Source organism: Pygocentrus nattereri, chromosome 21 (genome assembly GCF_015220715.1).
Source record: "Pygocentrus nattereri isolate fPygNat1 chromosome 21, fPygNat1.pri, whole genome shotgun sequence".
In the NCBI taxonomy this organism is placed as follows: domain Eukaryota; kingdom Metazoa; phylum Chordata; class Actinopteri; order Characiformes; family Serrasalmidae; genus Pygocentrus; species Pygocentrus nattereri.
In genome coordinates, this window is record NC_051231.1 from 27283707 (window position 1) to 27296197 (window position 12491).

General features: G+C 39.1%; 1 protein-coding gene across 28 annotated transcripts in view; it reads right to left on the bottom strand.

The window, feature by feature from the left end:
• cadpsa (Ca2+-dependent activator protein for secretion a) overlaps positions 1-12491 on the bottom strand; it is a 192419-nt gene that overhangs the window by 66347 nt on the left and 113581 nt on the right. For 21 of the 28 annotated variants that reach the window (XM_037532116.1, XM_037532114.1, XM_037532107.1 and 18 more), the window contains exons 10-12: positions 9369-9477; positions 7632-7844; positions 6167-6178 (exon numbers count right to left, since the gene is read on the bottom strand). In XM_037532116.1, coding sequence (XP_037388013.1) covers positions 6167-6178; positions 7632-7844; positions 9369-9477 — 334 coding nt within the window. The remainder of the gene's footprint in view (positions 1-6166; positions 6179-7631; positions 7845-9368; positions 9478-12491) is intronic. The other 7 variants (XM_037532117.1, XM_017711840.2, XM_017711831.2 and 4 more) reach the window with 1 other exon arrangement.

Below are 12491 nucleotides of genomic sequence, written 5' to 3' on the forward strand. Positions count from 1 at the left end.
ATTCCGACTCCCCTTTGTGGGCACGTATGCAGGCGCAAGGATGCTATAGATTATGTTTGGAATTTCATGTTATTTCTAATTTTAAGCAGTTATTAATCCTGAATTTTTAAAACTAAAGATATATGTTTATGAATAGAAACAACACACCAAGTGTAGTTGGATTGAACCAGAACTCATCAGTTCTTTGTTGAAAAAGAATTCATTCAGCTACACTGTGAAGTTTTTATACATTTTCATAGTTCACAGTAATCATAAAGGACTCTAAACCACATCGACAACTCTGAGCTACCTTAATGAAGACCTGGATGTGGTTTGAGCAGTTTTCGGCATATGTTCCTGGAAAAAATTCATAGCTTAGGCGCAAAAATAATAAAGCTAAATTTAAGACAGCAAACGTCTTAGCTGATTGACTACATCTGGGATAAGTGGAAAATTTTCTTTTCTTTTTTTTTTCCGATTAAACGTTCTTTTAAATAATGATTTGAATTTGTTAGGCCTCATAATGACCCTTTACAACCTGTGTCTTTATGCAGTTCTGATACATGATGAGAAACACCTCTGATTGGTCAGGATGCTCAGAGCACACAATCAAACATTTACGGATTGGCAAGAGGCACAGCTGCATTTTAATGACATTGTGATACTGATTAACAAACAATATATTGTGTAACCACATACAGAACACAAAGACTCTGCAGTCCAATTGAACCCAAGCCACAAGTCAAAAAGGTGACATTGTGTCCCTCTCATACGTCTCAATATGAACTTGTCAACGTCTGTTTGACATTAGAGGAGAGGAGCAGGGCTCTGGACAGTAACAGACAATGACATTAGTCAGCCACGGTCAGGCTGGCCAGAGATGAAATGACAATGATTGATGGGCTACTCTTCATTTATAGATCCTTTCTCTAGGAGCGTCCACAGTACAACATTTGGGGCTATTTAGTGCTTGATTTTTTTTTTGTTTCTGTTTCTGAAGGACTGACCCCCTTATACACACACGCACACACACAAGCTGACACTAAAGAGAACGGGAGTCCGAGATGAGGCCCAGGGCCAACATGGGCCATGGGCACCAAGTGACAACGCTGGTGCTTCTCCACAAGTGAGGGATGGACAGGAGGAGGTAAAGGAAGAGAGAAAGAGAGGAAGAGTGACAGCACAGAGGCTCTGTTTAATCAAAATGTTTCTAATTTAATCCCCTCCTGAACCCGCTTTCCCACAATATGGCCGCCCTCATCAGCCTACAGAGCAGAGTTCACGCCAGCAGACTCTGTCAATAGCCGTCCGTTATTTCTGTCCTTATCGGACTCGAGAAAAACAGCCCTGATTGAAGACGACAGTTGAGCTCAATCATATTTGTTTGCTTGTTTTTTTGTCTTTGTTCAAGTTGCCATTTCTGAGTTGCTCTGTGAACTTTAAAACCGACATCCTTAACTTTAGCTTTAACCTCTGTTCACAGTAGACGTGAAAAGCATTCCTGCCTGTTTGAATGCTTTTGTCTTCAGTTGTGTTAATGGATGGATATTTGATGTAAAGCAGTACGATTTAGCGAGTTGGATTTTTGTCTTTGTTGGTGAGCAAGCAAGTCAGTAGTTATACAAGCAATTTTATTGTGTTTTAGTTTTTTGGGCCAGTTAAACACAACTTTGAAGAAAGCCGCTGTCCATGTTATCTTGAGATTGGCCGCTTTTATGGAGAGTTGTGCATTGTTTTCACAGCAGGGCTTCTTGCCCATCATCTTTCACCCCTCGTTGCTCGCTAGCAGCTCAACACAGCCACAACATTTTACACACACAACCAACAGGGTTCTAGTTTATTTGATAACAGAGTTATCAAAAATCTTTTATTTGATCATATTAATTCAAAGTATCTGTAATGACCACTGGGGGCCTGCAGAAAGGGGTTAAAGTCTCACTAATGATTCTTTTTTCTGATTCTCAAAGTCTTAATATCAAAGCATTTTTCAACCTAATCTCTGCTGTAGTTGCACTACACCTTTTTTACCTGCTCTGACAGGAGAATGACAGTTAACTCAAGTGTTTTATGACTGACAGATAAAGCTATAATCGCTGGCAAAAGGGGGGCTATTTGAGCTAAACTCAAATAACTCAACCATTGAACTGACCAAAATGCACTTCTCTTCTAACTGTATTTCAGTAAGGTTTAAGCTGTCTTAATGACAGCAAAGCGCTTATCTGTAAATTTGCACAAATCAGTGCTCCTGAACTACGAATCTCTCCTCTTTTGCATTTTCTTTTTAAAATATTTCTCAGTACTCATCTGTTAGGGGTAATATTAGCTGAATCAGTAGCATAACTACATCCGGGCATTTCAAAGCGTGGTTAAATTCAAAGCACATTGCTTTTCTGAAACAGATTAATAAAAATGCTCTGTATTTTTTTTTACCATTTTTAAAATATACCTTGGTGGATGTTCATATACCTGAGTTTACTGTCAAAGTGTAAATTATGTGTGGGAAACACTGAAGTTCTATTGGGCTGAAATGATTGTTATTTTACTTTTATCCAGATCCGGACCTTCTCAGTAAATTTTTCAACTGTAGGCTCCTGCATCAGTAAAGATTCCAGCAGCGTTTACATACAACAAAACTGACTGTAAAAAATAACAACAGGTTACATTAGTCCAGTGCAGATTGCTGTGTCGGTAAATATTTCACTACATTCTGTGGAAAAGGTCTTGTCTAGTGTGGAATCACTCAAGGAAGTATTTATTTCTGATTTGTTCATTTACTTGACCACAAGTGTATAACTCTGAACATTAAAACATGAAAAATGACAGAAAAATGCAGAATTATTGATTGATAATGGCTGTACATTCCCAAACTAATGACTGCACTAATTCATGTCACAACTAAATAGATGGTTATAGGCTAAATGAAATTATGGACATGCTTTCTACTTGTGAGCAGCTGAACATATTGAATATGGAACTTGTTTGGTGTGATGGCTAAGTGTAAATCAAGTAGTCACCACTGTATTCATAGTGAATCAGTCATAAACATCACAGATGTCTTGTGGTTAAATTATGTTGCCCATCTTCTTATGTAGAACTGATCCCATCTAAATAGTATAGATTATAGATGGACAATAATATCGCAGTCATATCGGTATTTAAAAAAAAAAAAAAAAAAAAACATTGGACAAATGTTCAGATTTGGCCAATATTTCAAACCGATATTTGGTAATGTATTTATGGTACTCTGGAAAAGCAGAATGTTTGGGTGATGCTGGGCAAAATATTTGCATTTTACTGTAACCCTCTACAATATTAAGGTTATATTTCTCTGTAACATGATTCATATAAATGTTTACTTATCTGCCCCATAAGTTATATGCATGAAAAATATACAAGACTCTTACAAATTGACCTGCCTGCACCTTTGGCTGTTGAATGAGATGAAATTCTTTTATGTATTAATATGCTTTGTTATGCATCATGGATTTTTTTTTATTTGTCTGATATGCAAGTTGACAAGACAATTTCAAACATATCAGTGAAGTTTAGTTTTTTGGAAGAGTGTCATTAACGCACAGCTACAGCTATGCTGTTAAAGAGCTGGTTTACATGTTCGGGAACCATGATATTCTTTGAGAGGTGGGGAAAAAACAGCTGTCAAACTGTTAGTGAACAGAAACTAAAAACAAAGCAGAAGGGTCCAGTCTCCATCATGTGTCTGACTGGGGGGTGCATGGAGTGTTGTCCAATGATCCTTTGCAGTATTTTCTGGGTGCTATGGACTATCTACTGAAGTACAGTATGACACTGGAGTGTGATATCCGTTACTCGTGTACATTTTTCATACTCCAGTTACATATTTGCCAACTCTCATTTGTAGAAACTTCATTCATTGAATTGAATGCAATAATGCATTAAAATTCACTTATAAATAATTTACTATGGGTCAGTTTAATATAATTTACTATCCATTTCTGCTAGATTGAGAAACAGATGTATCATCAGCCTCTAGACATCTAAATAGATAACAGTGTTGTGAAATTACATCTTAATCTTTCTGTTTAAAACCGTTAATACGTGACCTAATTTGTGTTTTAATTTTTTTGTCCTTAGAAGAAATATGGTTAGCCTTATATTACACAGAGGAGAGAAGCTAGTGTGAACTAGCAAGTTGTTATTTGGTAACATTCCACTGATAGCTTCCAGAAATAATCAGGTTGTAAACACACTGTTTAATTCATGGGGCGTCACTCTTAGCACGGTAATTACCAGCTGCTGAGAGGTGGCGAAGAACACCAGTGACTCTGCCAAGCCAGTAGTTTCAACGAATTAATTTAGAGCAATAAATCAACAACTGCAATGGTTGGAGAAAATCACTGTAATTATATCATCGACATTACGTTCAGCATTGCTTCATCTCCTTTGGTAAAAAAAAGATCTCTGATTGATTAGTGATGCAGCAGCTGTTTCTGGTTTTATTATGTAAGGATCATCTAACTGAAAAAGTGCTTTCCTTTCATTTGGACCCATTTCAGTGAAATTATTTTAATTCTTTTGGTTATATGTGGATCTAAATATAGAGAGTGGCAAGTATGCAAAACACTTCTGGGTAACACGTTACTGTAGGGCAGTGTTCATAAGTGTACACCAACATAAGACCTTAATGACAACTGGCATAATTTTGAATAAATATCTATACTGAAGTTGACATAACATCTATATCAAGTCACACTGATTTTCTGTGAGTTTCGGTTTACCATATATAAGATCTAAAGTATGCCACATCATCAGAATTATGTCATAGTGATATAAACCAATGAACGAAAACATTATGATCACAAGACTGGGGACTGCTCGTGGTCAGCAGTGGTGAGCACCTACTGACAGTGGTCTGAGGAGAGACAAACCACAAAATGCCAACAAGGTGTTGGGCAACCAAGCAAAAACAAAATTTTTTAATGATGGTTACAGGAGGAGTGTGCTACAACACACAGTCCATTGCAATCTGCTGTGCATGGATCTGAGTACCCATGCTAACCCCTGTCCACCATCTACACTGGCTATGCAAGCATCAGAACTGGACCTTTGAGCCCACGGAAGAAGGATGTCATTTTCTTTTACATCAGTGAATGGCCAAGTATGTGTGTGCCATATAACTGGGAATGTGATGGCACCAGGTTGTCTGTGTCTAGAAGACAATCTGGTGGAGGGAGTGTGATGCTCTGGGCAATTTTTTGTTGGGAAACCCTGGTTCCGGGTATTCCTGTGGACGTCAATTGGACGCACAACCTAAACATAGTTGCAAATCAAGTACACCCATCATGGCGAATGGTATTCCCCGTTAGCAGTGGCTTCCTTTAGCTGGATAACGTGTCCTGCAATACTTCACTCATTGCTCAGGAGTGGTTTGAGGAGCATGACAAAGAGTTCATGGTGTTACACTGTCCTCCATATTCTAATTGAGCATCTGTGTGATGTCCTGGAGCAACAAGTCCAACCTGTGGCAGCACCTCCTTGCAAGTTGTAGGACTTAAAGGATCTGCTGCTAACAACTTGGAGCCAGGTACATCAGGGCATTTTCAGAGGTCTTGTAGAGTCCATACCTTGGCAGGTCAGAGCTGTTTTGCAGGCACATGCTTGAGCAACAGCATATTAGATATTGGTCATAATGTTTTGGCTCATTGTTATACACTAAACCACAAAGTCAGTTGTTTTAATGTCTTTTCTCCCAAAACAGTGTCTGTACACCTAATGTCATAAAAAATCAATGTCAGCTTGACATCAAAGTTGACAAAAGCAGCCTTAGTGACAGATGACAATAAGCCCTTAGAAATATTTTGTAGGCTTACGTCAGTTGTCATGATGAGCTTATGTATGTATCATGTAGCCTTATGAACACTGCCCAGCAGTAAAGTGTTACCCAGTTCTGTAAATAAAACTGATTCACATGCATCCTAATGACTAAATTTTATATTCCAAAACCTAAAGAAAAACTAAAAAAAGATATAGCTTTGCTAGAGAGAGCACTATGGTGGAAAAGAGGATAAGAAAAGTAGCAGAGGAGAGAAGGAGAGTGATGATAGAGGAGGAAAAGTGGAGAAGGAGAAAAAGCGACTAGCAGGTTGCTGGAGTCAGATAAGCCGCGGTAGGTTTATCTGAACTGTGGCTGCTCGAGGGAAGCACTTACCCCTCAGTCCAGCTGCAAGAGAGCAGGTTGGAAAAGGGACAAACCAGAATGGCCATAAAGACGTGAACAGAGGCAGGGGAAAAGAAAAAAGCAGACATACAGCACTGCACAAAAGTCAGAGACCATCCTTCATTATTTAATTTATAGTCAAATCAGCTATTATACACAAGTTATTCTTTTTCCAAAAGATATTTCTGAGATGAAAGGGAAAAATGAAAGTGAAAAATTAAAATAAGTCAGAGTGAGAAGACTTGATGTGTCTGAAAGGATGTGTAGCTGCCAAGAAGCTGTTACTGAGAAAAGGAAATAAAATGCAAATCAAACAAAGAAGCCCCTGCTGTTCTCAAACAACGGACCCCAGAGTCCAGACCTCAACATCATTAAACGTGTTTTGGATTACTGAGATTGTTAGAGGAAGAACATTCAACCAACTAAACTTTGGAGATGTGGAAAAATATGCAGATTTCTTTGGAAACCTGAAAGCAAGTCACCTGGAAAAAATAACACTATTAAAATGAAATGTCATCACACTAAACCGATTATATTTAATTTTATATTCAGTTTAATTTCTACTTGTTTTTTTTTCCCTTAATGCTGGAAAATGAAAAACTTGCACTTAATGGCTGTTTTGACGGGACATTAAGCACTCAAATGGTGCTCTCTGACTTTTTCACAGTACTGTACACACATACACACACACACACACAGAGCTACACAAAGACCCTACACATGGGCCAAAGTACCGCACAGTATAGGTAGTAAGCAAAGCGTGGGAGAAGAGAAAGAGAGAAAGACAAAGAGAGACTACACATACATAGAATTACACCATACATACACAAGTGATTAAGCAGGACATAAGAGAAATAAAAAGAAAGAAGAGGAAAGGAAAGAAGGAAGCATGTGAAAGAAAGACTGAAAAAGAAAGTCATTGGACTCATTAGCAGATAATAATATAGAAATGGAGCACTGGTGGAGACTAAAAAGAGAAAGGCTGAAAACAAGATTTAAAAGAATGGAAGTCGTAAAAAGATGAACAAATCAAGATGAAAACAAAGCAAAAGAAAATACTGACCACTTAACTACACAATCAGCGAATAGCATACTCACTACCATCCTCAGTTTATCCGCACACTAAAGATTAAGTCTTGATTGCTCTCATAGGAAATAAATGATGAGTGATGAACTACAGAAAGCTAGATTCATCTAGTGTCTAATCATCTAATGCATTTAATGAAAGTAATTGCTTCACATTGCTGTTATTGTAAGAAAACCATTGTTTTCTTTTACAATAAACTGCTGCCCTTTACATTGTGAACAATCCATGACAAATTTGCTTTCAATAACAAATGATAAGAACAGTTTTCACTCTCCTGTAAATCTACCAATTCTGAGACGTTTTCTGACAACGCCAGTACGTATATAGGTGTATGCAATATTGTTATATACAAATCTAATCCATACTCACAAAACTGTGAGATTGGCGCGTCGAGCTGCGGCGCTGCCCCTCCTTTAGCGTTGAGTTTCTGGACCTGGGTTGGGGGGACCGGTTTGTGAGACTGACCCGTGGCCCTGTACATGGCCTGCACCCACAGGATCCGATCCTGCTCATCATCGCTGGCGAATATCACAGTGTCTCCCTCTTTCACTGCATTAAAAAACGTCCTTCCACCATCCAAACCTACACCAACAGAGTTTTCATAAACAACACGCTAAAGGGGAACTACACTTTTTTTAAAAATTCTCTATAATTTGATTGTTGAGTTGTAAACAGAGGTTTCAGAGCGGTCTTCAAATATATATGTATTCAAATATATACCTGAATCAAATATATTACACCAACACAATTGCAGCCAAAAGTAAAAGACAAAATAATGGTGATATATTTAATTAATGTGAACACTTTTATAAATGTCCCCTTAAACACATTATATTAACTGTAAATGTATTATTTTGAAATGGACAGATCAAATAGGTAGATAAATAAACAATACAGTCATGTTTTCCATTAGTAAGCTAGATCCCTAATAGTGTTGTTTTTATGCAGATAATGCAGCCACAGTGAACCAATTACAATTATTCACACATTTCTTTTCTAATTCATGAAGTTTTCACATTTCCATTTCCCATTATGGTAGATTGGATGTTCTCATGATCAGGATGGATGGAGACTAATTTCATGTACAAAGAGTCACTGGGTTTAATTAAGACATAATTGAGCTTAACCAATCCATTACATGTGTTTGTTTAAGGCTAATAAATGGAGTCACTTTGAGCCTCTCAGCAGTAATAGAGAGAGCTAACAGAGGACAATCCACCTCATGGTCAAGACTGAAGAAAGAGACAGATGGTTACCTCTTCTGTCCCTAAAGAATCGTCACCTTAAACACTGAGATGCGTTGAATGTCTAGTCTACATAAGGCAATAGTATGACTCAAGACTATATGTATTAATCAAAGCATTAAAAATGATCTTCTGAAGGGTCCAAATCCTTAATTCTTCTTCTTATAGTTTTCCTTGAGGTCCACTTATGATGTTTGTATGGTTTTATGTACAAAACATAGTCATAATTCATTTTTACATGACCACTTTCCAAATTTCTGTTACTGTACCTTTAAGACTATATGTAGATATATATGGGCTGTATGGACTAAAAACTGAATGGTAAATTTTGAATTTATATACTAAACAAACTCATTTATTGCAAAAAAGAGAGGAAATCCAGTTTTCCGTAATGATTTGCTAAAAATTTGCATTTTAATTTTATTTCTTTTCTGGACGTTTTAACTCTCTGAGTGAAATGTCAATTTGTTCAAACAGTAAACTTGTTTAGAACTTATCCTTTGGTAAAATGCCAGGCTAAAATATCTGCATATTATTAACTGTACTGCATGAATAACTATACATTTGTATACTTGCTATATCTCTCAGTAGTGCTAATCCAGATAGATGTAGTCCCAATTTATACGTTTTTGTACATTTTTGTTTATGTATTGGTATTTGCATGTTTGGCTACCCCAAAGCAAATTGGCCAGGGCTGCCCAAATTTTTATATATGAATGGACGTGAAAAATATGGGATATCGGTATCAGCTTACAATTCCCATATCGGTGTGTCCCTAGTTAAATACTGCATTCCATAAAAATCAAAGAGCCCTGACTGGGACTGTGTGCTGTCCTTAAGATAAAGAATGGGCTGGAGTTACCTGGCTGAGGGTCAGTATAATCCACAGTGTATCCGTCCAATTGAAGCAGCTCCACAGGCTCCGCCTTCTTCTCTCTGTAGCTGCACATGGCAAAGGTATACTGACTCACCTGAGGACAGGAACATTAGGATGTTAACACACAGCCACATACCACACATGTACACAAAGCCACTGCTTGTAATTTTGCTAGCAATAATGCTAGTCTTGGTGTTGACCCAATGGCCAGGGCCCACCGGCGGGCCCAAAGTTTTATTACACATTTCTATAATCTATGAATAGCTCAGCTAGTTTGTACTGTAGTCCATGTAGTTACTGAATAATAAGCCTTAGTGTGTAAAAAGACTTGAGATTTTAAAGGGCTTCACTAGCATAAGTGATACCTTCTTGTACAGATTCCAAGGCAGAAGCATCAAACTATCAGCCCATGGGCCTCATGTAGACAGTCACATATTTATAATTTACACTTAAAACTAGCCCACAAACAATTTTTCTTGTTATAATTCTACTCTGGAATGTAAGGTTATATGGTTTTATTGAACAAAAAAATATTGATGAAACATTTTTATTTATGCTGCTGCTAGAGGTAGTAGTAGTAGTTTTGAAGTAGTATAATTGCTGAAAACACTGACTTAAATGCATAAATGAGTTATATGTTATTGTTAAAAATCCACGCTTTAAAAAACCACCTTTTTGCTACTTTCTTTTTCAACTACCCCCCTACCTGGCTAGGTAATTTGACTTTGAGACCCCTGCTCTAAGGTGTGTGCACGTCCAGTGTTGCTGAGAGTGTTTGTGTTTATTTACACACCCTTGGCTGAGAAAGAGGCTAGGGTTCAAGTGATGTGTGTTTTTGGTGGTTTCAGGGCAGGTTGCCGTGGCCACCGGTAGGGCGGGCTCGGGCACTGCCAATCAAACGTGAGTGACGGACGAGTACGGGGATGACACTTTGTCAGGGTGAATGCGAGCCAGGCTGCTAGGTGCCAGTCACACACAGGCGCACACACACACACTCTTGCCACCACATCCATGAACACACTCCTGTCAAGCCTTCCTCTGTCATATCAGGGCCATCCGCATCAAACCGGCCAACCCGCCGCCCCCCGTCACCTCCGCTGCAAGTGGCAGCTTTCTCTCACTCCGAGCCCAGGCCACCGCTCAGAGTGACACCATCAATTCAATGTCATGCATGTGATGGGGGTGGGGGGGTGATGCAGGCTGCCCCGCGGCTTTCAACCCGGCTCTTTGGTAAGCTAAGCGCCTTCGGGACACCGCTGGGGCGCACGCCCCCCTTCACTCACACACACTCCCATCAAGCTTCCCCCTTCCTGTCACACTGGGGCGCTAAAGTTTGAGGCGGGAGTGCCTGTCTGGTGTAGTGGAGGCTCCCCCGCGTTAGCCGGCGGGTCAGCTGACCTGCTGTCAAAATGACTATTAAAGGATTTTAAATGACTTCTTGCTCCCTGATTAGCCCGGCATGCCTTTGCTCTTTTAAATAACCTTGTTATTGTTGACATTCTATAAATTGCATTGTGCGTGGGAGAGAGAGTGAGAGGGAAACGTGGAGTGTCGGGCGAGACGTAGCTCCAATCGATGAGGTATTATTGGCTAGCGTTACCCGGCTGTGGGAATGCAGCAGAGAATGCCAGACTCCCCCGAGCCATTCATGGACATTACCATATTCAGAGGCTAAAGACTGAGCGCGCAAGCCAAAACTCCAGAGGAAGAGGAACAGTCAGAGGAAAGGGTGAGAGAGGAGGGAGGGGGTCAGAGAAGGAGACGGCCAGCTGTTTTGCAGCGTCGCCCGCAGACTATGGAATAATTAGACTTCACTTTGCATCATAAATATTTGGCTTATGCTTTCGGTTCAGCCGAGCACCGCTGGGAGCTACAGCCGTGCTGCAATACAACAGACAGCTGGTAGTATGAGTGTAAGATGGAGAAGGAGGAAGAAGTGGAGGAAAAAAGAACGAAAAGAAAACAGAGTAGTAGTAGAACAAAACATTTAAGAACAAGAACATGAAGAAGGAGGAGAAGAACAGAAGAAAAAGTAGATGAAAATTGTGAAGGGCGAGTAAGATGAAAGTAAGAAGAGTGAAGAGGAAAAGAAGAACAAAAAGAATATCGGGAATAAGAGGAGAGAAGAAGAAGAAGAATAGAAAGAAAAAAATGAATAGGATGAAGGAAAAGGAGAAGAAGAAGAAATGAAGAATAAAAAGAACTAAGAAGAAGAAGATGTAAAAGGAGGAGAAGAAGGAAGATGATGAACAAAATAAAGAGAAATGAAGGAGCAGAGGAAAAAGAAAACCAAGAAGAGGAAAACTGAGATGAAAATGAAGAGGAAGATGAAAATGGCAAAACCGAAAATGAAGCAGAAGAGAGGACAGAAGGAGAAAATGGAGAGGAACATGAATAAGATGAAAATTGCAAATAACAAGAAGAAAATGAAGAAAGGAAAAGATAAAGAAGGAAAAGTAAAAACAACCAAAAAAAAAGATGCAGAAAAAATAGAAAAAATGCAAAGAAGATGAAAATAAGGTAGAGAATTATGAAAAACGATTCTGCAGACGGCTATAACTAAGACTGGTCATCAAACTGACTAAATGCACTCCTATACATCATACAGACTCTTAACCGCACCCAGGCTGCACAGTTACTGTCAGATTCCTTCCTACAGCCTTCACTGTTCTTCAGCGTTTGGCGTAAAACGGCTGCTGTCGTCTCTTGAATGCCCGCCTCTATAGGACGCGCCACAATGGCTGTGCCAGCATCCATCAAACAGGAGCTGTAACCGATCTACCCAACCCTGTAATTAACCACTTATGAATAATTTATCAGTGAATGACCAGCCCTGCCCTGAAAGCAACCGCCCAGAGTGAGGACAGAGCTACAGGTGTGGAATGGAATCACAGCCAGAGCCAGTCAAACAGTCAAGATTGTTTTAGTTGGAGGTCTATGCAACCAAAAAAAACAGAAATAAGGTTATTCAGTTAATGAATTATTTAAATAATCTGCACAGAAATCACAACATTACATTTTGACTTTCAACTATAATTCAGTGTATGTGACTGGGCTGAGATTGATCCTGATGTCAGCAGAAATCTTAATGGTACATTTGAATTGTGA